This window comes from Pyrgilauda ruficollis, unplaced genomic scaffold (genome assembly GCF_017590135.1).
Source record: "Pyrgilauda ruficollis isolate IOZ18807 unplaced genomic scaffold, ASM1759013v1 scaffold66, whole genome shotgun sequence".
Lineage (NCBI taxonomy): Eukaryota > Metazoa > Chordata > Aves > Passeriformes > Passeridae > Pyrgilauda > Pyrgilauda ruficollis.
Window position 1 is genome coordinate 6,562,089 of NW_024528377.1, and position 25,711 is coordinate 6,587,799.

Genomic DNA, 25,711 nt, shown 5'->3' on the forward strand with positions numbered 1-25,711 from the left:
TCACCACACTTTTGTCTCTGTGTTCCCTCCTAGGCAGCCCCCAGGTCCCCCCACCTGCTGCTGCTGCTGTTGTTCAGTCTTTATCAGGATCTCTTTCTGGCTGGCCTTTTGCTCACAGTGAGGGGACTGGTTGACTCCCAGCAGTGCTTTCTGGGCTCTGCCACGCTGTGCAGTCCCTGCAGCTTAGCACAGACCTCAGGCAGGGATGCAGGCAAGGAGCACAGATCCCATTTTGTTCCTGTTTCCCACAGTGTTATGCTTCTGGCACCTCTGCTTTATCCTGCTGTGGGCCCAGGAATCCTGCACATAGACAGACAGCCCCCTTCCGTGGGAGTACTACTGCACTGGTCCAATACCAGAGGAATCTGCATGCCTGGAGTGAAATTCAAAGGGTTCTAGAAAAGAACCCATTTTCATGGTCAGTTTCTGAATGTAAAATGATTTCCTCATCATTGGTGTCAGGCAGGAGCTGCAGTTGCTTTCCTGCTGCCTATTCTTTTGTTGTCTAGGTGGCTTTTTTCTCCCTGTAGTAACACTGTGAAATAATGTTCTCATGTTATTCTGATTGCTCTGTTGTGGCTTTGAAGGTATAGGAACACAGATAAAATAAACCTTGCCAGGAGAGGTAGTATTTTTTTTACAAAAGCAAGGTGCTTTTATTAAAAATATGTGCTTTTTATATGCTTGGCTCTTGCAGGGCCCTCCTCCTCTGCAGATCCCACGAGGCAGGTTTCACTTCTCTTCCATGGTTGGGGTTGCAGGCAGGTACCTGAGGAGCGAGCAGAATCTGAGGTTGCTTACTCTGTAGGTTCACTGGTGACACAAAGCTGGGAGGAGTTCCCCAGCCCTTCAGAAAGACGGGCAGGGAACAACTGTCTAAAATTCAACAAAGGCAAATGCAGGGTCCTGCTGGAAAGCAGCTCTGCAGGGAAGAACCTGGGGGTCCTGGTGGACCAAAGACTGTGCAGGAGCCGGTAGTGCCCGGAGGAGAAGAAAGGCAGTGGTGTCCTGGGGTGCACTGGAAGAGCAGTGCCAGCAGGTCAGGGGGTGATGCTGCCCCTCTGCTCAGCCCTGCAGTGCTGTGTCCAGTTCTGGGCTCCTCTGGACAGGAGAGACAGGGACAGGGGTTCCTGGAGGGCAACAAAGATGGTTTGAGGACTGGAGCATCTCTCTGAGGAAAGGCTGAGGGAGCTGGGGCTGTCCAGCCTCGAGAGGAGCCCCAGCTGAGAGGAGCCGTGTCCCCGCGTGTCCCCACATGTCGGGAGGGCTCTGAGCATGGCCCAGGCTCTGCTCTGGGGGGCAAGCAATGAGAAGAGGAATGGGCAGGAACTGATGCCCAGGAAGTTCCACCTGGATGTAAGAACTTCTTCCCTGTGCAGTGACCAGGAGTGTCCAGGGAGGCTGTGGAGTCCCTCAGCGCTGATATCGCAGAACCATTGGGACACCACCCTGTCCCTGGGCTCTGGCATGGTCCTGCTTGAGCAGGGAGGTGGCATCAGGTGACACTGCAGGGATTCTCCCTTCAGCCAGACTGTGCCTCTGGAACCTAGAGCAGAACTCCAGTGGAACTAGGTTATATGATGGGCATTATATGTTTGGTTTGCCATAGCTGAAGGGGAAAGTGCACAGTTCTTTGGGGTTTTAAATGCCTGTATGAGGTTTTGGTGCATTCTGTATTTGCCTGATCTAAGCCACAGCTACTTCTAGGCATATCCAGTAAAATTTAGTGGTGAGAGGACCTCAGATGGTGAAGAGTGTGGAGGTGTTCAAGAAACAGCTGGATGTGGCACTCAGTGCCCTGGCTTAGTTGACAAGCTGGTGACGGCTCAAAGGTTGTACTTGATGACCTTGGAGGTCTTTCCCATCCTAAATTATCCTGTTATTGTGTTTTCCTTTGCTCCCTCTATTTGTTTCTTTGTGCTGTTTTGATCTTTTCTGGTCAGCGAAATACTCTGGTTCCATTCTCAGTCAGTGAGATGTTGTGATGACATTCGTCTGTGGAGTATTCAAGTCAATTATGTTATTTTAATGCTTTACAGAGCATGGTTTTGGAACCCTGTAAGATTATTTTCTTAAATATCTCGTTAGCGGGTCAGGTGGGGTTTATTTTTGAAATCTCCTTAAAACTTGAATAAATATGGAAAACATAAGTTGTACAGGATTCCTGACTTGGCAGCAGTCCAAGTCAGTAACTTCATAGCCCTTTTCCCTGGAAAAGGGAAGTTTAGGAAGTTTCTTCCATCTTCTGGCAAATATATTAATACCGTGTTGTGCTTTCAAAGAAGCTGAATACAGTACAACTTGTAAAAATGTGGAAGATATGCAGCTGGCTTTTATGAGTAGCCTTTCCACCAGAACTGATAGTCTTTCAAAGAGCATTTTTTTCTGAAATTATGCTTTCAGTCTTCTTCCTTTCACTAACATATGTGACTAACTATCAATTAATTTGCAGTGCTCTCCAAATTCCTGTCAGAAAGAGTAAATTTAAAAACCACAGATTTTACTTTAAAATTTGTCTTTTGATTGCCATGTCTTTGTTTTGCCTTCAGTGGATATCTAGCTACTTGTTCGAGGGATAAAAAAGCTCTCTGCAAAAATGATGAGCTAAGTGAATTATTTTTGTCTTTGCTGGTGTGTTAAGAGCAATTTACGCTGTACTTTTTATATTCCCACTCTTTTGGGACTTGCAGTAGCTCCATTTGGATGGAGGAGAGAAACTTTGATTTGAGGGAAGGAACAGAAAATAAAGCAGATGCAGTTGAGGCTGTGTTGCAGCCTGTAGGTTCTCTGGGGTTTGGAATTCTGTGCTTAGAGTGCCATGGAAAAGCTGCTGGGAGTTCAGATCCCAGGCCAAATCCTGGAAAGCTGTGAACAATCAAAACAGAAATTACACCTACCACACATCCGGATTGCAATCAGAATGCTGAGAAATGCTAGCCTAAATTATCATCTATTTGAAATTCATACATAGAATATCTCAAATTTAAAATTCACTGTAGAAGTTACAGATTTTTATGGAGAAAATTATTTTAATTTCTATCCTCACAGCTGCTTGGGCTGTTAATTGAATGACTGAGCTTTACTCTTGTGCTTTAGGTTCTTTAAAGCTGTGGCTGTGAAAATGGATATAAATTACAACAGTGTTTAAAGAAAATGAGTTCAGGCTTATCCAATCAGCTGCGTAGGCTATTACCTCATCTGCTGGGTCAGCACTGAGCACTTGCTCTTCTCATATATTTATTACATTGTCATGGCAGTATTTTTGTCATTCATGTTTGGAGTTTGTTGTTTTCTCTGTTTATTGCTTGTTCCCAGATGTTATGGTCTCTAATTGCATTTTTATCGCTGTAGCCTCTCTTTGTAGATGTATGTGTGTGATGCATAGGAATATACAATTACATCATTCAGCACTTTGGAAGTAACTGAAAATGTTCTGTCTACCTAGGAAATCTCCAGTGAAAACTCTCCTTGTTAGAGCTCGATATTTCTTCATATGAACAAATACTTTGTGTTAGGAATCAGAGAGGGGTTTTGTCTGACTGCAGTGTGAGCTTTTGCCTTAGAGGTCTGTCCTTCAGAGCAACCTGCTCTGCCACAGGCACGCAGACAAAAAAACCCTTTCTTTTGTCTGTCTGCCTGTGTGCCTTCATCTTTGGAGCAGGTTGTTGTGTGGCAGCTGGGAGAAAGGAGAAGTGCTGAGTGCTGGCTGCCCGGAACCTTGCATCCTCCTGTGCAATGCTCTTGGAAAGGGGATTTTTTCACCTTTTACTCACCCAATACACCAAACTGTGAGGAGCTGTTCCCTGGACCGTGCCCTGGGATGAGTGGCATTCACAGTGAGGCTGCAGAGGGGAATTCCTGAGGGAATGTTTGATTTCCAGCCCTGGCTGACTGACAGAGTAGAGCTCCTGCTCTGAAACACGTGGGGTTTGTGCTTGTTCTGTGTGGAGTCCTGGCACATATGAATTACTGCAAGTTCAGTGGAGCTCTTGCATTTCTTTGCTGTATTGAGTTTGGATGTCTGAATTTTAAGTAGGAGTGGGAGAAGTGATTTAAACAAAACAGTGTAGCCTGTGACCCACCACTTTGCCAAACTCGCTGTGAAAGACTTGCCCATTTTGAATTCTGATGTAGAATCATTGCTAATTTATCTTTAGCAAAGTGCTGTAAAACAGCCTCCTCTTCACTGGAATATTTGGAGTGCTGTGTCTGCCAGTCAGTTGTATCTACAAGTGTCCTCTTCAGGCTTAATGAAACCTTGAAAATTCTCGCTGCTTAAGTGGGAGCTTTGCCACTAAACTATTTCATGAATGAAAAGTGTAGACCATTAATTTATTAATAATCCATTAACTTTTCAATTGAATCTTGATTTGATTTGTGAAAGATTACAAACTTCATAGGCCTCCAAGATTTTCATACAAAAGCTCAATGAAACTCAGTAGTTCTGGTAAGGTTTCTCTTTGGGATTTGACTCTGACATGAAACACCCAAAGGTGCCATTGCTTTGCTGACAAAGAGGAGAAGCTGAATGAAAAAGAAGAGGATATGTAGGCTCTGGCAGTCCAAGACAGTCCCATTTGTTTGTGGTGAAAAGAGTACAGATCTGTGTTGAAAGGTAGGAAAATGTAAGTAACACTACAAGGGGTCTGCTGTTAAAAGGAATCTGTTTAATCTGCTTGGTCTCTGCATATTCTAGAGTCACTAAAATCTTACTTGCTGGGAAAAAAATCTTGAATGCTGGGGAAAAAAGCACGATATTGTTGCTAACTTATTGTTAGCAGTGGGATGGTCTATCTGCTGGTTCTAGGCGTTGTGAATGGCATTGTCAGAAGACCAAGACAAAAATGGAAGGACTAGGTGGTCCACTTGTGTAGAATATTTACTAGTGATACAAAAAAGAGAAAAGGACCTGATCTGACTTTCTGATTACCGATCATATTATAAGAGATTCTATGCCTAGGGAAAAAAAAGTCTCTAAGCCGGACTTTTTTTGGCTGGACATAATTAAGAATATGTTGTACAACAGTCAAAAAGCCATTTTGCTATCATTTTTGTCTGCCCTTTAAAGGCTGTCTAGACATGTGTGGAGAGCAACAACTCTTGAATATCTCTCTTTAATTGACTTAGAGAGCTCTAAAAAAATTAGAGATCCTGTGGGAAGATGTAACCCGAGGGCAGAGTTACATGTAGGGACAGGCCAGGAGGGAATGGCTTCCAGCTAACAGAGAGTAGGTTTACATTGGATATTAGGAAGAAAGTCTTCACTCTGAGGGTGGTGAGGCCCTGGCAGAGGGTGCCCAGAGCAGCTGTGGCTGCCCCATCCCTGGAAGCATCCAAGGCCAGGTTGGATGGGGCTCTGAGCTACCTGGGACAGTGGAAAGTGTTGAAACCAGATGACCTTTAATGTCTCCTCCAGCCCAGGCCATTCTGTGGTTTTATAGATCTCTTATCAAAAGCCAACAACCAACCTGTGCTGTCTTCCACAAGGTCCATCATGTGAATAAAGAAAGCTAAAGGAAAATGTAGAAGCTTCATTTGGGGGAGTATCAAAATCAGACAACTCAGTTTTCAAAAGGTGAAAGATCATGACAATTCTTGTATGGCATATCTTAGTAAAAGGATGAAAACTAAAGCAGCAGAGTGAGTATAAGAGGCAGAATGGAGTCATTTTCTCAGCCAGAGAAACAAGTCTGGCCTAAGGATGTCTTGGGAAATGCTGCATGGAAACTGCAGCCATCATGTTAGAGTGATACTGTTATATGTTAGCAAGTACTGAGAGTGGGTTCAGCGTGAGCCTAATTAACAACCTCTCATCCCTGTTGGGACTCAGACTCCCTGCTGGTACACTCCACGCTGTTTGCTCCTTACCCCATCCTCTTCCAGGTCACCAGGCTCAAATGTTTGCTGATAGGAAGCTGTCGCTCCTCAGCCTAGCCATTAAAATGAGGCTGAAGTAGGCCCCAAAAACCAAGTGGAGGGAGAGGCTCTAGGCTGAAGTAGCTTGCTGTTGTGTAGTGCTTATTACTTAGGGAGTATTCAATCCATTCCCATTGTGTTAACAGCATCCTGCTGCTCTGGATGTTCATTATTTACCCTGGACTTGCAGCAGGTTTGGGAATTACTTTAAGTGAAATACAAAATTTGTTTTAGCTTGATAGGAAGCTCAAAACCTTCCTTAAAAATAACAAAATAATATGATGTCCTAGCAGCTACTGTGATTTCACAGAACCATAGAATCATTAAGGTTGGAAAAGACTTCCAAGATCATCAAGTCCAACCTTTGACAATCACCACCTTGTCAATTAAAGCACAGCACTGAGTCATTTCCTGAACTCCTCCAGGGATGGTGACTCCACACCTCCCCGGGCAGTCCATTCCCGTGCTTAACCACCTTTCCGTGGGGAAATTCAATCTGGAGCTTCATTTCCATGGCTGTTCGTTCAGCTGGCAGAAGAGAGTTGCAGTTTATTGATACTTTTGGGGGTGTTCTCCAGTTTCAGCCTGGAGCAGGGGGTAGATCCAGGCGCTCTGCTGGGGATGCAGCCGGGAATCCAGCGCTGTCCAGGGTCCTGATGCAACACACCGCACCGGGAGAGCCCGGGCTGGAGCGGGAGAACGTGTGGGCTCTCTGGTGCTAAAAGCGAGGGAAGCACCGAGTCAGCGAGGAGAGGCCTTTGTGCGAGGTCAGATTTCAGATCCTAATGCAAACTGTGCAATCCTGGTTTGGGTTGGGTCCCTCAGGCCTGGCTCCCCTGTTTGGCCGCACTCTCAGGAGGGGATTAGCCCCAAAAGTACTTTCACAGAATCACAGGGTTGTTTAGGTTGGACGAGACCTCCAGGAGCATGGATTCCAATCTTTGAATGGTTTCCACCTTGTCAGCTAGACCAGAGCAGTGAGTGCCACAGCCGGGTGTTTCTTGAACACTCCTAGGGATGGTGATTCCCCCACCTCCTGGGCAGCCCATTCCAGAGCCTGGCAAACCCTTCAGTGAAGAAATTCATCCTGATTCCCAACCTGAACCTTCCCTGGCACAGCTTGAGGCCGCTTCCTCTTGTGCTGTAGGTCATTACCTGGGAGCAGAGCCCAACCCCACCTGGCTGCATCCTGCTCTCAGGTACTTGTGCAGAGCCACAAGGTGCCCCTGAGCCTCCTGTTCTCCAGGCTAAACATCCCAGCTCCCTCAGCTGGGTTTGTGCTCCAGACCCTTCCCCAGCTCTGTTGCTCTTCTCTGGACAAGGCTTTGTGTAATCTTGCAAAAAAATGACATTTTCTGATTACTTTTTAGGGAAGCTATACCTTTATATAATGAAATGGCACTTTTCCTTGTTTAATCTTATGTTAAGTGTTTTATTATCAATGTAGAAGTGACTGCTGTTCATGCAAATCAGTCATGATAAGTTATTAATTATTCTCCTGCCCCTATGTGATATGTTTTAAGGAGTTCTGTTTTCATTACTAGAAAAATAAATAGCTAATGGAAACTTCATTGGTTCTGTAATTGCAGTAGTTATTCCCCTTTACCTCCTTGGCCTTCTAAACTTCTGTTTTCATAACCTTTAGACATGACATTACGTGGCACTGCACTTCCCTCTAATTGCTTCCTTACTTGGTAAACATGGCTTTTTAAACAAGTCAGTAGTCACTAGTTATGTGTAGATCCTTTGATGCTGCTGACCTCCTTTCTGGCTTTCCAGCAAGGGCTTTTAACCTTGCCCCTACTTCACTGCAGAAAGATGCCCTGAAGAAAGTGTTCTAAATGCAGACCTGTACCATTGCCTGATGTGCAGTCCTTGAAGGTCTCTGTGTTGCTCTCTTGATGTGCTGCTATTTGCTTTTCAAGTCTCGTGTGTCAGCTTTTCCTGTCCTGTTAGTTACATCAGACAGATCATGTGCCATACGGTTTTCTGTGTGGATAGACTAAGGGTGTAAGATGCAGGTTGATACTTTGTTAAATAACCTCCATATCTGTTGTAAAACTTGGAGTTCTCAAAGTCTGAAATTTGTCTTAAAAGTTATGTTTTGCCTCCTTATTGATAAGGTAAGTGAAACTTTAAGAGGCTTAATTTTTATCATTACTAGAGGAGAAAAAAATGGAAGTGCGCAAGTATTAACATAAGCAGTCTTTCCACACTGCTGAGGAACCAATCTCAGTGTTTAAACTCTAATTCCAAATTTCCTGGACAGCTCAATCCTTGCTACTTGTCTTTGATGTCTTTTTAACTAATGCATCTCAAAAGATGTCAGTGATTCATCTGAGCTATTCAGAGGTAAGAGAAAGGCAAGGATCACTTGTTGATGAGAGCAACTTTTCCTTGTAGAGGCTCATTGTTTGAGGAGCTGTCAAAATGGAAGTGTGTTGCTACTTTGATACCTCCCTTGATAACTAAATCCATGTTTTGATGCCAGTAGAAGCTGATTAATTACCTTTGCTCTATCTGCTTATTCATATGAATGGGATCAGGAATTCAGAGATCCATTCCTTTCTGTAAGTGCTATTGTCCTTTCTACAATTAGGATTGGAAGCCCTTTTTATTTGTTTATGAGCTGAAACAAGCCTTATTTGGTGCATATACTGTGTCTTGCTAATAAGATTTTGAGGAACATTAAATTGTTGATAAACCTTTTGTAAAACTGGGAAAACTAAACAGTACCCCTTACTGAGCAATAATTGGTCTCGCAAAATCTGTAGAAATCTTCCTTGCTGACTGTCTTGTCCCCTACTGCCACAAGAGAACAGTTCAACATCCTTTACCTTTCTTACACCAGACATTGTAAGCAGATACCCTGCAGTTTTCCCTGCTCTCTTCTGGTTTCTGCTTGCTACTCAAGCTGTGCATCTTGAAATCACTGGGGAGAACTTAGAGGCAAGAGTTGGAGGACTTTGTCATTCAGCAGTCATATTATTTGGGTTTATCTTCATTTCTCTACCTAGAATGTAACAGTTATTTACTTTAACAAAGGCTTTTGTGCATGAGAGTTAGTGTGTGCCTGCAGAGAGTAACTTCCTCAGCCAGGATATTGTGCACTGCAAGGCAGGAGATTAACTGCCTTGAAGTTTATATTGCATTTTCCCAGACCTGCAGGAAAACTCATTAAACTATCATAAGATAACTACTTGCATTGTTTCATAGAGTTGCATGACATTAAAAAAGCAACTTTCCTCCCAGAAGTGGAAATCATCCTTGTTTCCATGCAACACAGTCACAACTTGAAAAGGTTTTGGTGCACTAAGCTTAGGCTTAGAACATTTTATTAATGCAGCCCTGGTGTTTACAGGTTGATACACAGCTTTTTCTCTTCTGCTCAGAGCTGGAGCAGATTGAGAAGCAGAGAAATACGTGCTGGAATGCCTGCTGTTCCTCTGTGTCTTTGTGCCACCTGGTGCCAGTGGTCTGGGGGGCAGTGCCCGTGTTTAGCTGAGCCAGCTGCAGTGGGAGGGAGGCTGCTGTGCCCCTGCCCCAGAGCAGGGCTGGCAGGGCTGGCAGTCCCACCCAGGGCATGCTGCTGCCCTCCTCCTGGTATCTGGGGGTGTCAGGAGCTCAGGGAAAAGGGAGGGTGTGCTGAGCGTTGCTGTGGGTGTTGAAGGGTTCAGTGCTTTGCCCTGTGGCTCCAGGTTTAGCCTTATCACCCAGGATTTAAACAGAAGAAATCAAAGGAGGCACCCAGGAGAACAAGAAGGGGATAAGGGAAGCCAGCAGAGGCAGTTGTTTAGGGGTTCTGGCCTCCTCAAGGAATTTGTACACTATTTTTTCTTTTTCTACCATTTCCTTGGGACTGGGAGACTCCGCATTAAATGGAGAGCATTTAAATGCAGCTGTTTAGGAGGCAATACAAGTTCTTCTTGAGACTTACCAATTGTGGAAATGTTGGAAACTGTAACATCTCCTGGAATGAGAGAAACCCTCCCCACCCCACAATATCACCAAATGATGTTTTCTTTTTATAATTTTTAATCAAATTTTGGGATCCTAATGCATTGCAGGTCATAAAGGACCCTCTTGCAGATCTTTGGAATTTCTCACCTATTTATTCTTTTTGTCTTGTCACGGAGGGTACCCTTGCCATTGCCAGAGCATTCATTGTTTAAATTACTCTCTATGAAATACAGTCAGTAGTCTGTTCCAATCTACAAACATGCTTTTTCAAAATTTTTTTCCATAATCCCTACACTGTGCTGTCCTGGTGGTATGGAGGCTGACTCTATTGAATTAAATGTCACATCAGCAATTTGAAATGTTCTTTTAATTCCAAGCAAGTGCTCCCTTGCAGTGACATCATGCTGGGTAGAAAGCTGTTAAAGATCACACCATTTTGAAGTTCCTACTTAAAGTACAGCTGGAGCTAAAAGTGACTGCCAGCTTAGTCACTGCTGCTCCATGCTTTATGTGAATAATGTTGCAAAGTGCTCTCTCTTTAGCGTGCTCTGCAGTTCATGGATCTTTTTGGGTACCAGAGCTTTTCCTGCAGCAGCACAGCAATGCATTTAATCTTCCAGGTGGTCTTTTGTAGCCCCTGTCCCTGTGTAAATGGCTCCTGAGGTTCTAATCTTGTGAAAACAATCACAAGTACATATTTGTGGAGAGCACAAAGTTTGTGTAAGCTTGAATGTGAATTCCACCTCAGGGCTGGATAAAGACACTGCTGTCATGGGGACCTGCAGAGGAGCTTGTCCCACCAGGACAACTTCTCTTTGGTACAAGCACCGAGCTGCAGGTTTCAGCATGTACCAGCAGGCAGTGCCAAAATCAGCTGAAGAAGGTAGCTGGAGGTCCAGTGTGAGATCTCTTCTTTTATCTTCCTTCGTGGTAACTGCCACCATCTCTTCTTGTAATAGTCACATTTTAATCAGAGTCCTACCTGTTCCTGTGAGAGAGAGTAGGTTTGGACTAGGTAAATGGAATTTGAGGTTTATTTCTGCGAGGGTGGTGAGGCAGTGGAACTGGCTGCCCAGAGAAGTTGTGGGTGCCGCATCCCTGGAAAGTGTTCAAGGCCAGGGAGCTTTGGATGGGTCCAGTGGAAGGTGTCCCTGCCCAGAGGTGTTGGACCAGGATGACCTCAAAGGTCCCTCCAAGCCAAACCAGTCTGTGGTCTGTGCCTGTTCCCCTGCTGCCCCTGGTCACTCCTTGCTCTGGGCTCCTGTGCCTGCTTAGGATGGAATTGGCAGCTGGCTGGAGAGAAGGAATGGGAGAAGCAGATCCCCCATTTCCCTGCTGGGACACGCCTCCCCTGGCACTGCTGGGTTTTTGGCCAAGCTGTCGTGGCACAAAGGGCCCAAACCTGGGCTGTGCAACGGGGCAGGAGCTGCTGCCACCCTGCAGTGCCTGGCAGCTGACAAGGCACCGGGACTCTCAGGGTGCAGCTTAGGGAATTCACTACAACCTCACCCTTCCCATCAGGATGCTGCCTGCTCAAAAGGGACAGCAAAATCACAGCATCCCTTTCCAATTCAAAAGGCTTATTAAAAGATAAATTAGTCCAATTTATGTTCTCAGTGCTTTCAGTGATTTTTGTATCTTCAGCATTAAAGCAGAGGCTGAATACTGTCGTTTTTCCTGTAAGAAGCTGGTTTCTGATTAAAGTCTTTGTCAGTGAGTGGGCAAAAAATTAGTGCATTAACAATCTAACAATGAAATCAAAGTGATTTAGAGTAGCGTTATCTAAAATTATTTTTTGTTAGTATGTGTAGTGTTCTTTTAACTGATGACAATGATTTATTTCTGCTTAGATGAATGATGAAACCTATCAGTGCATTGCTTGAGAGACGCTTTGTTAAATTAGTCCCATATTCAATTGGGAGTCTTTAATCTACTGCTCCGTGTGCTTATTTGTCATTGAATTTGCAGGTGGATGATCAGGTTCTTTTGTTTGCATGAATATGAACTAGAATGCCTTCACTGATTGTCAGTAGAGTTTCATTGTGTAAAAAGGGGAAAATGAGACAATGGAGCCTTCCTGTCTCTGGTTTTGTTGGGCGATAACTTTTCAAAAAATGCCTTATGCAATTCATTTAATAAATTACTTGACTTATGTTTACAAGGGAATTCATCCTGCTTATTCCCAATATGCAACGTGTTACTATTTAAAAGTATTTGTAAATTCTATGGTAATTCTTGCTTAATAATGGGGATAAGTTTGTGGTTTTCTGGTACATTTTCTGTCAGACTAAATAAACTGAGGCTGTTTTTTTTCCAGTCCACCCACAAGACTCTGGCCATTCATAAAAATTTTATGAATGAGGAAAATAACATGTGTTGACAATGAAAATAGCAATTTCAGGAAGCTCATATTAGTGGAAATGCTTTTCTTACAACTCTGGTGCCTAAAGCCAGCATTTGTTAGGCTAGCTTAGAATTCTAAGGAGAAAAACAGCTGAGCTTTTTGTGACCATTTAGCATAAATGAGAGCTGGGTCCCTTTAATGTGAGAGTTTACACACTGTCAACTATGAACTGATAATTTGCCTAGCAAAGTGTAGTGATGTAGAAGGTAAAGAAGGAAAGCATTAGAAGGTTTTGTGGAGAGAAAAAAAAAAATTCATAGTTGCTTATGGGCAACACTTGAGTCTAGGACTTGTATCAGTTTTGTGTGACCAGACAGTTTTGTGTTTGTTTGGACAAAGAACTCCTGGAATACCCCTGCAGTCTCAGCAATAACACAGATCTGTGTGAAAAACCAGTCATGTGCAAGACAACAAGTTCAGGGTTCTCCCAGGTCATCCTGAGTAATTGCTCTTCTTTGAGCCCAGAGCACCTGAAATGCCACCAAGCAACAGACAATTGATCCCTGGGCTTTGCACCCCTGCACGCTGGTAATGGCACTGATGTGATGCCTTTTGCTTGATGCCTGTAGGAAGTTTAAAAGTGTTGTCCTGTGGAAAACTGGCCATTGAACATTTTAAGCTAAAGGCTGGTGTGTGGACTCTGATGTCTGTGCCATGTCCTGAGTCTTCAGTACTTTGCTGGGGGAGTCTGTGGGCATGGTGGCTTTCCATCAGGAGCTGTGTCCAGCCTGGTTCTCCTCCTGTGTGCACAGAGCAAGTGCATCTTCACAGCCTAGGCAGAGGGACAGCCACCGTGAGGATAGAATCTGCCCCTTCTGCTTTCCTTTGGCCTCTTCAGATCACCCTGTCAGCCCTGATCTTGTTCTTTGGCTTCTCAGACTCTCTCAAGTGATGGCTAGTCCAAGATGTGATCCAAACCTGGGAATTATTTTGTTGTTAATCAGTAGCTATACCTTGGCAGGTATGATTAAGTAGTTGCATTGTAAAACTTTTGGAAACTTATAGGCTTGGCTAATCCTTTGTTTTAAGGGAAAGGGAGTGTTATTCTGAAATGAATAGGCTGTTTGGACAAGAGCCACTAGGGGCGAAGTTAACAGGACTAAGCAGTAAATGGGGGGAAGAAGAATTAGAAAGATAATGATAAGCAGCAAATAAGGGTTTGATTAATGAAAAATGAGTGTAATTTGGAACCAATGTGTGTTGATGCCATTGTTTTTTAGAATGTAGAAATTGTCTATTTACACAGTGTGGGTTCCCACCAAGCTCCCTACTTTGTACAAAGTAAAATAAAAAATAGAGCTACCTCATCTTAGTGTGGGAATTTTCTGTACACACCAGGTAGCAAGGCTGTGTTCAGGATAATAGAAGGACAAGAGTTTCAAAACTTGATCAGCTTCTGGATGCCAAAGTATGTATGCAAATGAGAACTGGTACTATAATCTCTGAGCAGAAGAGGAAATAAACCTCCCTTGAAGGACAGCAAATCATCTCAAGCAATATTAAAAGCTATTTGCAACTCAGAATTTGGAAGCATTTAACAACTTCTAAATGTCTGTTTGGGGAGTCTAAAGGCACAGAATTTGTGACAGTGCCCACTACTCTTAAAAGCAAGGGTTGATGTCTGCTGTCTTTGTGGTTTGGCACAGCCTTTGTATAACCAGCTGTCTTGAAGGGAGCTTTGATGTATCTTTAGGAAAGGTACTGTTATTTATAGAACACACCTAGTCTACCTTTCCTCTGCTTCCCACCCCCTTTACAGAGAATGTGAGTTCTCATTTGATCAGGGTCACCTCAGGGGTGAGATGTCCTTTGAGACTCAAGATATGCTCCTGATCAGTAACTGTAAGTTAACTCTTCTTGAGAAGGCAGATGCAGGACAACAATGCAGCTGCATATTCAGTACTGCTTGCTGTGCTATCAGTGCATTCCTAACCATGGCTGACTCTCAGATGCTAAAACTTACTTTTCTGCTTAAGCATATGTTAATCCAGGGTTAGTTTTTTCATTAGAAAGCAGGTTGTGACTCTATACAAGCTGAACAGAGTCTAGTTTGCAGAGAAAGGTAGACAAAGCAAGTAAATCCAGGAAGAAGAGAAATAAGACAGCAGGAATAAGTACTAAAAAACACAGAGTCTGTGCTGTAATCCTGGCTCTGCTTTCTGGACCGTGTTCTGTCTTGCAGTGCCTGGTGAATGTATGATGCAATGGCAGATGTTGCTCTGTACATGCAAGTGAGGCCACCCAGAGAGAATTGTTCTGTGCTGCTGCATCCTCTCTCCCTGGCATCCCTGTTCTCTGAGGCCTGTGCAGTAACTCCTGTCTCTGCTGCAAAGTCAGGCTTTGACAGGTTTGATAAATAAAAATCCCTGCACGATTTTTTTGCTTGAGGAGAATATTAACTCTTGTATTGCAGACAAATCACATTCTGTGACTGAATCACACTGCTTCAAATTCACGTCTCTTCACCACCTTTTTTTTTTCCTGTGCTGCTTACATGGCTGACAGGAGCATATCCCATCCATAGTTTGGGATCCTCTGGAATGAGGACTGTGCAGATCTAGTATATTATGTGTTTGGTGCACGGGATCCCATGACCATTTGACTTTGCACTTTCATGCCCTGTTGAGCAGCATACAATGGTCCCTCAGCTGAAATGGTCCCATTTTAATTTATGCTGATACTAATTTGTAATGTGTCTGGGCAACTGGCTGTTTAAGGAGCTGCTGTCAAGCTCCAGATATTTTTGCCTAAAGCTCTGGATTGACCTGTCCCAGCAACACAGCCATGGAGAGAGCCAGCGTGGCTCCAGATTCCCAGTACACTTCTGTCATCACAGCCTTCCCTGTTCCTTCCTTCCTTCCTCAGAGGTGTCTTTTGTATATCAGCTCAGGAAGATCACTCTCATGGATTGTTTTTCCTGTTTTCCTATTTGTCTTGTTTCCCCTGTGTCCTTGCAGCTTGCCTGGAAGGCTTGTGAGCTGCCTGACTGGCCAGTTCTGCATCAGGAACAGGCAGTTTTGGTTTTGCAGAAAATCATCTTCTGTGTAATGTTTGTTGCGTCCTGGTTTGGGGAGTGGGGATCAGACTGGTTCTACATGTACTTACCAGCTAACTTCTGTACTCTTTTTTTCCTTCACTCCTAATTCTCCTTTTCACTTTCTGTCACTTTGAGCTCTAACACCTCCCTGGATTCTCCAGGAATGGCTGCTACAAAGATGTTTGTGTTCTCCTCTGTAAAACTGGTCTTGTTTTGTGTTGCTAGGCTACTCCCTTCCAGCTGCCACTGAAGAAATGTTCCGTGGTGGGGAACGGTGGGATCCTGAAGAAGAGTGGCTGTGGCAAACAAATAGATCAAGCAGATTTTGTCATGCGGTAAGACAGAAACCTTAATGACACATTATCCCCCCTTCCAGCTGCTCAGCCTCAGCCTTTTCAGAGCTGTTCAGCTGGCATTAATCAATGATCATTTGCCTTGTTGCCCTGCCTTTGCAGGATGCTTTACACAAGCAATTTGGGCCAAAGTGTGAGGAGAGGCAAAAAAGAGTTTGGGCTTGGTTCTGCGAGGGGATATGGGGTGAGGGGACCGTGTGCTGTCAGTGAAGTTGTGAGGGCTTGTGCAGTGTCTCAGGGAGGTGCTGAGGAGCTGCTTTTCTCATCGTTTATGCAGTGGTAGCCATGGTGCTTCATCCTGCTCTGTCCTCTGAAACGAAATGCCATCTGTGCAGCCCTCAGAACGAGCAGGGGCTGATTTATGGGGCAAGGCTTGAGCTGCTACAAGCCAAAATCTTCTTTTTCTTCCCTCAAGACTGAACTGTGGCTGTCTGAGGAAATGCCAAACTTCCCTTGATGTGAGGTTTTTGTCATTTTTCACATTTCCTTTCCCTCCAACCTTCCTTAATTTACAAGAACCTGTCAGGAGGGATGTTGAACCAGCTACTGCTTTTGTGATTAACTTTGGCACTTTCTAGGTCTGTGATCCTTAAGGAAGAAAGACAGAAATTAGTTCCTCCCTGATAAACATGAACAAGAGAAACGTTGTGGGGGAGAAACTGGAGGACTGCTCCAAAAGAGATGAGAACTGGAGTTTCTTTGGGTTTCTGATGGATGCATAATGAACACTCACTATAACAAATCTCCTTATTAGATCCTGATAACTCATTATAAAACTCTACAAATTTGCTCTAAACCATTCCTGTAATTTCCAGTTTGCCTCTCAAAGACCGAAAATGCCTTCATTATTAAATGCCTGTTAACACAAAGAAACAGAACAAATTAAAGGCCAAGGGAAGCGTTTCCTTGGAGCACTTACAGAAGAGAAGATGTAAAGCACAGGGGGAGAGCAGCACTCTGACTGCCATTACTGCAAAACTCCTTAGGTGTTCCATAGGCTAGATACCAGAAACTGCAGCATGTGTGCAGTTTCTTGTATTCTGTATTTTCTAGAAATTAAAATGCTGTAGGAGCAACCAGTTACAAAAACAACAGAAGCTTAAAAAAAAAAAACCAAAAAAAAACCATCAAGAAAGCAACAAAACAGCAGATATTTTAGCTTGATCATAAAACCCCATTTCTCTGCAGGGAGACTAAAGCAACCATTACATGCACAGAGCTTGTTTTGTTTTAGAAATAAGTGATAGGGAGAATCCTGTTAAAGTCCCAGTCACTGTCTGAGGCTCTGTTGTATTAGTGACATGAAAGCATTTTTATGGAAAATTTAGTTGGTCTTTTCTAAATATCATTTCTGTAATCTGAGAGCTGAGGGAGAAAGAGCACAATGGTGACTTCCATAACACTTCTCATTTTTTAAAAAGAAATTTGTGTAATATCTTCAGAGTATTTCTGCAGTGTGAAATGTCCTGCCAGGTTTTGCCCTTGTTTGTTAATTCCCTTCACGTGAGTTTTGATTTCACTTATGTATATTTCCATAAGCTTTGTCATGTGAGAGAAGATGGCTGCAGTCATATGTTGTAACTGCTAAGGTTATTTAATGAGTTTAGACTCATCTGGTTGCTGAGCATCTTCTACAAACACAGTTGTTCCAACACAGACATGAAAAGAGCAGCAGTTTTCAGCCCCTAAGGCACAACAAGCTGTATATGCAATGAGAAAGGTGCATATGCTCTCCATGTTTAGGTATTGTGCTTGTAATGGGCTCTTCTTCTGATTTTCAAGTTTCTAATTCTTATTTCTAAGGAAAAAAGAGTTTTTCCCCACTCCCTACCTGCTAATGCTTATTTTAAGAGAGAAGTGTTGGGCAGTAGTCCTAAGCCATGTCTTTAACTCTATTTTTCATGTACTTACTTCTCAGTACCGGATAAAACAGTAAGAATTAAAAATTAAGTTTCTTAGTATGAGTCTTGTGCTTCAGTGTGTTCCTCACCTGCAGAACACTCAGCACTCTGCTGAACAATCCCAGAAAATAATTGGGAAGGTCAAGTAACAGATTTCCTGCAGTTTCCTGTGAATTCTCAGGCCATTACTTAATGTTTCCTGCACTGTAAAGTGGGAATCACTTACTGATGATGTGTTTAAATAATGCATCTGTGACTGGCTTATGAAAGAATTGTCATTAATTAGATGCTGAGATGATAAAAACTAGGGTGAGATCTTGTCCTTCATAGTGCTTTTAAATCAACTTGAACCAAAAATGATTTTTTAAAAGCGTGCCCTAAGAGCTTGTGTTTATTCAAAGCAGAGAGCATTAAATTGTGATCTGCCACCTCTCTGCCCTAGGGCAAATCAGCTATAAATCTTCCTTCACAAATATTTGTTTGACTTTTATTTTACTTTATTTTAAGGAACTTTTTCTTCTTAAGATTTTATAATTTATGTCTGAGAATTTAAATTTCCCTATGCTTCTGGCCTTTCCCTTTCCCCTTCCCATCCATGATTGCAGTTTTTGAAACCTCTTATTTTGATTATTTTTTTCTGTCTTCCTTTGAATTTCTCTAGCTTCTCTTAATTTGTGGTAGAGTGAACTAGAAGCTGTTTCCTGACTGAATCTCAATACATTGCATACATCTTAACAAATCCAGTCATGAAAAGAGACAGAATTTCCAGGAACATTTTCTCTTCTTGGTGAATGTGATTTAATTCATTATGTTTCATGTAGTTAGGACATTGCTGTCCTTTTCCTTGGCATTTTTTGATGATGAGAATTTAAGGTGTTGAGAGCTGGTATTTATATGCAGATAGAGGCTGATATAGCACCACTGTGGTTTTGGCTGGGATTGTTTTCTTGTTCTTGTTGGTTGGTTAGTTTTTTGGTTTTTTTTTTGACTTAACAAAAACTGCAGAGACAAAAACCCCAAACCCCAACAACATAAACACCTAAAAGCCTTTCTCTGAAAAAACAAATCCAAATTCTGTTTGTCTTTGAGAATCATGATTTCATTTTTGCCTTTTAAGCATTCCATACACTCTTCATGTCTTTGTTTTAAAGGAGAAATTTTAAATTAATAGTGTTTGGAAACTAGTTTTTCGTGCAGTTTTTATGTATTGAGTAGATTTCTCCTGGCTAATTTTTGGGGCAGTGCACAGGGTTGGATGCTGTTTGAATGTAAATTCATCTCTACCTCCTGCACCTTCCTCTTTCTCCTAGGTCTTTAAAAAGAGCTTTTAGGACTGTTCACTGTGTGGATGTTTCCTTCTACTTCTGGTTTGAGTTTTCATTCTCTGCTTCCCAAAGTAAATTTACTCAATTGCTTTGGCTTTATTCCATCACTACCCTGCCCACCAGAACAAGATTGTGAGCAGAACTGAGACACACGTGTCTAAAAAGCCACCTGATCTTTTTTCCTCTGTGTTTTCTCAGTAAATTCTATAAGATGATGGTAGCCCACAGTGTAATATTAAAAATGCCAGTTGTAATGCCTGTAATAGAGTGGTATTATCAGTCTGAAGCCTGATACTGGTAAGCAAGACAAAGCAGAGTGAAAACCAGAACTTTTGCAGAGTTTGGATTTTTTAACAAAGCTCCTCTATAGGTACTAACAGCCTCTCCACAGCCTGTCAGAAATGTCAAGTGCATGCCTTTGGTTTTCCTCAGCAGCTACACAGATGTCATCTCTGCAAAAAGGTTATATTTCCCCACAATCTGGTACAAAAATGCTTATAGGTGTGGTACAGTAGGGAGCAATTGTAGCCTGGTCCAGTAATACATAGTTTTTACATTTTCTGAAGCCTATCAGTCCTGAATGCCATCTAAAGTCTTGACTGTCTTTGTGTGCAGGTGCAACCTTCCTCCTCTGTCCAGTGAATACAGCAAGGACGTTGGATCCAAAACCCAACTGGTGACTGCAAATCCCAGTATAATTCAAAAAAGGTAGAGAGCAGATTTTTCCTTTGCTGATCGGGGGTAGACAAAAAGAAAAGTGCTTCATCAGTGTTATAGAAATTGGTGCATCAGAGTTGTGTTCCTAATAATCTGATCCTGGAAGGGGGTCTGGAAAAGGTGCAGTAGGCCATGGTTTGGTGTTAGGTGAAATAATTAAAGGCTAAACCTCTGATGCTTTCAGTGCAGGCAGGGAGCTCAGGGAGGGGTGTGTTGGTGGGTGCCCCAAGCTGCTCTGCTGGCCAGGCAGGCTGGCTGCTGCATCCCACCGTTGATGAAGATGCTGACTTGGGCTGCTCCTTGTTTCAGCTCACAGAACCTCTGGGTCTCACTGCCTTAGCATTATTTGTTTGATGCTGACTTAAGAGAGTGTAAAAGGGGTTAGGGTAGAACTGCTTGGCAGGGTGTGATCATACAAGCTTGGCTTTCTTAGGGAACTGGGACAAATTTGTGTTGTTTATTAGAGTTGGTTGAAATTTTCCAAATGTCAGTCGCTGATGAGAGTGGGGAAAAATGTCAGTGCTATCTCTCTGATTTTTTTCTTCCTGAATTTTAATTGCCATGTTCTTTGTTTATCCTCTGGAATGAGGTAGGTTGTTCTCAGGCAGAACACGATCTGGTAGTAACCTGCCATGTTCACTGAAAAACACAAGAGAAAAAAATATGGACCAAGGGGATGAGCAGGAAATGATATCTGCATAAAGAAATGTATAATGTGAGTACTGGCAGGTGAAGGCTTGTGAAAGGAAGCAAAGCAGGGAAAATAAATGCATGGTAGAAAGCGAGGTGTTTTATAAAGAAAGGCACTGGCTTGGAAATGGATGTTTGATGGTATTTAAATGTGATATTTTTCCTCTCTTTGAGGCATTGAAGGGTTCTGTAGTTCAGTGAGTGGCAGAGATGACAGTCTTTGACAGAGTAGAACAGAGAGGACAAGCAAGAGGGAAATGGAATAATAGTAATAATAACAACAAGCCTCAAGAGCTGGTTGCAGGCAGAGAGTGCTTGAGTAGGGGCAGGCACAGAAATGCTTGTGGGATGAGATCAAAGCAAACCAAGCAGAACTGGCAGGGGATGGCACCAGGTGCCAGGCAAAACCAGGGAGTAGCCCAGGGCAGTGGATCTGGAGACAGGGGGTCTAAAAATGCTGTGGTATGTAGATGGCTAATTGATTTAAGAGTGGAATGGAATGGTCAGAGCATCCCATCAAGGGAAGAAGTTTGGCCATGGCGTTTGGGATGAAATGAGGAGGAGCAGTGTGGAACACCACCTTTCAGAGGGTTTCACAGTTTCCAAGACAGAGGATTATTTAACTCAGGCAGGGCTTTTTTGCACCCTCCCCTCTATCAAGGTCTGGAGTAGAAAGCTGACTGTAGCTCCTGGTTTTGAACAGAAAAGGGAAGGAGTTTTAGTGATGCTTGGAGGAGACTGTGGAGCCACACTGGAGAGACCATGGAGTCTTCCAGCAAGAGGGGAGGGATGGAATGAGGAGATGGTTGAAGAAGCAGATGGAGAGAGCAAGGTGCTACTTTGTGAGGGGTGGATATCTCAAGGAGGAGTGGAGGGGGGTGGAAAATGGGAAAAAAGAGAGAAAGAAAGCAACATGGTGATTAATGTCAGTTCAAAGTGAGTGGACAAGTTACTGTGATGCAAGACCCTGGATGAGAGAATTGTGGAATGCATGTGTATTGGTTAGGGGGAGATACACAGCCAGTAACTGAGAATGACACAGAGAACAAATTCATAGCACTGAAAATTGGCAGAAGCCTCCTTTGAGGCTTGGCTTCCTCTGCCTGGTCAGGAAGAAACATTTTAATTTTTTTTTAAATAATTGACTGATGTTTCCTGTGTGCTGCCCAAAGTAATTATTTTATCTCCTGTGTGTTAGGTTAGAGTGGGGAAATAAAGGTTATATCTTGAAAGTTAAAATGGAAAAGAAAAAGACAATTCTGTCATCACTCCTATGGAAAGAAGCTTATTTAGGAATTAAGGTTACTTATACTTTTGATGAAATTCAAAGACTTTCATATTTGTGACTGATGTATCTGTTTCTAAGCTGTGAGTTATCTAGCATCACATAATGGGATTATTCATTGCCATTCTTCCCCTCTCCTCTTGTCCTTACTTGAAGTATGTTGATATTGATAAGGCTTGACATCTCTATCTCTCAAGTGTCTTGTGGCAGGTTTAGTGATTTGGTCCTGCAACACCATTCATGGTTTCTAAGAGATTTACCCTTACCAGATAATTTATGGTGATGCATGTTGAGTAGGGCAAAGTTTTCATACCAGGGATGTGAAAGCAATCTGTGTGGCTCTAAAACCAGAATTAGTGCCTATAAAAAATAAAATTGTTGGCAGCAGTTATTGCAGAGATATTGCATTTCCCTCTTGACTTAGCACCTTAGGATGGAAGAGTCACAATTTTAATCTAGGAATACCTTGACTTTAAAGATAACTTCTCAACGTTGCTTTTTGCAGAACTTTGAGATCAAGGTCCTTTTCTGTTTTCAGCAGGAAATGAGACTCTGCAGGTGGTGTAGGCCCAGGGTTAGTGGTGCATGTGGTGGGGCTGTGGCCTCATCCCTGAGTGGCTCCAGCTGTGCAGCACAGGTGAGCAGCATTGCAGGGAACGAGCCATGGAGTGCCCAGGGGCACTGACCAACCCCAGAGGGCACAGAGGGCACACAGGTGCAGGGCATTAACTGGGGGGTATAAAAGGCCGGGCTGGAGGACAATACAGAGCTGGTGCCTGAAGCCTTCTTGAGTGCTGGTTGTGGCTCCACTACTTCTGACAGGTAGTACAGTTTTCACTTGTGAAATATTTTGCTCTGTTCTCATTTGGGTTTGAATGTCCTACCCTTTGAATGTCCTACTCATTTGGGTTTTGGGAATGTCCTTCCCTAACTTGAATCAGTGTAATACAGGAGAACTGACAAGAGATGTAGTGTGGCAGAAATTTTCCAGTGTAAGAGGATGTGTGTTGACTGTCCCAGTTTCTTTTTTTGTCTAGAACTTTTCACAGTTGTCTCTCTTCAGTTAACATTGGAACTCACAGTCCTTCACTCCTGTGTGAAACTCCTTTTTCCACTTTGCATTCAAAACATAACCTTTCTGTCAAAGCCTGTGTCAAGGTTGCAGTTGAGACTGAAATGTTGCATAAAGGTGCTCCTGGAGCCAAGGTGACCTCTCCCACCCTCTAGCCCCGAGTGTTGTTGTGGGACTGCAATCCCACATCTTTGATGTTTCCAGTTCATTCCCCTACCATCCTACTCAGCTTGGCTTCATCTGCAGGGATCTGCTTTGTAGGCAGAGGATTATTTTGTGTTTGTCCTGGGTTTTATTTTCTTTCCAAGCCTAGCTGCTATAAGTCCCTCCTAGGAAAGAGGCAGTGCAGTACCTGTGATGTGCCTACAGCCATTCTTAAGACTCTGGGAAAAATCAGCAAGGTTATGTCACTTACAGAGGTTGTTTCTATATTCCGAGCCCTTGTTTACACCCGTGGAGAGGGACAAGTCAGTGAACATAAAAATGCTTAAGAGGCAGTGCTGATTTTTGACCAAAGGCATAAGATTTTAAACTAGGAAATACAAAGAGTTTGTGGATGTGGATTATTGCCCATTTTGAAAATCACTGGATCCGGGCTGTTTAGGAGAAGTCAATTTTATGAATTTCTTATCTTCAACAACTCTTGCAAATGTCATACAATAATAATTTGTCTAAGCTTCTAATTAAATCTGCAATCAGATGCTGTTTGCAGCAGTGTTCCTTTCTAGTTCCATGTCTGCTTATCTGTCCAACCTAGGCACACTTATATCATCAATTACATGGATATAATACTCCAAATAGATGTTTCCCAGCATACAGGGAGTTTTAGACCAGCTGATGTTTTTTGGGGAGTATTTTATCCATGAGCTGTGTGTCCATGGCCTGTGTGGAAGCGTGAACTTCCACCACTGAATGGGAACATTTTCCTTTCAGTAAATTAATTCACCTTTCAGTAAATTAATTTTGATCTCTGTGATATTTGACAAGTTTTTGCTGTATCCAGTGTCTTGCACTAAACCATGATGAGGGAATGAGACTCAAGACTAACAAATGCAATGATTCTGCCTCTCAGCTTGGAAATGCCAGTTAAATATCACTGCTGTTTATTAGGTTCCCATGGATTTTGAGTGGGCTTAAATTTGCTTTTCAGTGTCCCCTACATCTTAAAGGCAGCTAATGATCTTTCCTGGATTCAGTCCTGAAGACATCTCTGAATCCAACTGATGCAGACTATTAGGAATAAAAAGCTGGAATTGAAGCAATAATTTTATTTGATAAAAGCTTCCTTCATCTTTGATCAAACGAATGTACAGTTTTATGCCTGTTGCTTACACTCATGAAAATGTTTCATGACAATTCCTCTTCAGTGTGTCTCCATGTAAAAACAACATATTCTGTTCCTAGGTAGTTACATTCTTTCTTGGTAGTTGCAAAAGATAAGAAAAAGAAGGATAGAAACTACCCATAAAATATGGTCTTGAAGGAAAACCCTTTGTGCTTATCTTGTCCTGTCTATACAAGTCAAGTGATGGGAAGATCTTTCCCTGTAAAATCAATTAGTCACCAGATTTTTAAACACCTCATATTGAGGTTCTTTTTTCATTCCTGGTATCTAAATATATCTCAGATTACTTCATTGATAAGAAGTCCAAAGTGATAAGAATAACTATTTTAATTCACATTTCATGTTCTTCTACAAAAGTCTCTGAACATCTATGCCAACAGCAAGGTGATTATATTTCTGGGAAGTCCTTCTTAAGAGGCAAGACTGTGATGAACTCTTCTGTGTTTGGAGGTGCTTGAAGCCCCATTTGTTGGTAATCAATTTTTTCCCTCATCTAATAGAAAGTTTCTTTAAAAACCTTTACATTTATAAATTTTGCCTTACTTTCTCTTTGTGTGGAGCATCTATTTTTGTCCTTGTTTGAACAGAAAAGGAAGCAAAACTCTGGGGCTGGAGGGGACTGGCCCAGTGCTACCACCAGGCCAAAGGCAGAGCCAGGAAAGAAACATTCCAGAATTTCTGGTTTGCTTTTGTGTTTTCTTAGCTGATGAGTAGGAATACCTGGAGTTGGAAAAAAGTCCTGTGATGGGAATGGTTTGCTGCTATTTCAGCCATGCTTTGCCCCATTTAAATCAGGGGCTTCTCCTCTCTTAACCAGGAGATGCAGGAAGGAGATCCAGGAACCCTCAGCCCCAGGAAAAGGACTGGTGGGTTTAGAGCTGTCTCAGAATGCACCTTTGGCTCCAAAGAGAAAGGTCAGGGGCTGTTGCAATGGGGTGAAATTTTGGGTTAGGGAAATGGGAATTTGGAGGGAAAGTTACTTAATCTTAAGGAAAGACTGAGGAGAACAGGGAGAGTACCTCACCAGCAAAAGCAAGTGCTGGATGTTAGGAAGAACTTCCCAGAGATCCTACAGAAGACTCCATCTTACAGTAATTTAAAGGGCAAATTGATGTGGAGATGAAATGGGAAATTATAAATGAGATCTCATGAAATCATGGTTTCATGCTTTTTCCTGAAAATAAATGCTTTATTAGTAGTTGTCATAAAGTAGAGGTAGAAGATATGAGGATTAAAAGAATCCATTTGGATTTGTGATTGAAATAGCCTCACATTTCAATTCTATTGTGTATTTATTGCAGGGTTGGAGAGGAATAGGATGCATTACTTTACACGTGTGTTTGTAGGTTTCTTGTCTGGGATTTTGTTTATAATGATTGTTATCTCCATTGTGAATGACATTTTAATTTCAAAATCTTTGCCTTACCAAAATCACCAGTGCTTGCTCATCTGTGCGGATATTCATTAACACATTGTCTCACACATTTTCATTTTCTTGGCAAGCTATGGCAGGAGGACTGTTCCTTTTCATTCCTCCCCCCTCTCCCACCTCCTGGTGTCTTCCTGAGACCACTGTATCCAAGAGTCTGCCAGCACTACCAAACAGAGAGACAGCCAGCTGTCTGATTTTCCATTATTAGGTCTGTGAAATGGGAAAGCTATCTATGTCCCTGAGCAAATCATGCTTTTAATTAACGTGAGGTTTT

General features: G+C 42.7%; 1 protein-coding gene across 1 annotated transcript in view; it reads left to right on the top strand.

Moving 5' to 3' along the window:
• ST8SIA1 (ST8 alpha-N-acetyl-neuraminide alpha-2,8-sialyltransferase 1) overlaps positions 1 to 25,711 on the top strand; it is a 97,508-nt gene that overhangs the window by 39,337 nt on the left and 32,460 nt on the right. The window contains exons 3-4 of the mRNA XM_041484481.1: positions 15,543 to 15,652; positions 19,512 to 19,604. Of these exons, the coding sequence (XP_041340415.1) occupies positions 15,543 to 15,652; positions 19,512 to 19,604 (203 nt within the window). The remainder of the gene's footprint in view (positions 1 to 15,542; positions 15,653 to 19,511; positions 19,605 to 25,711) is intronic.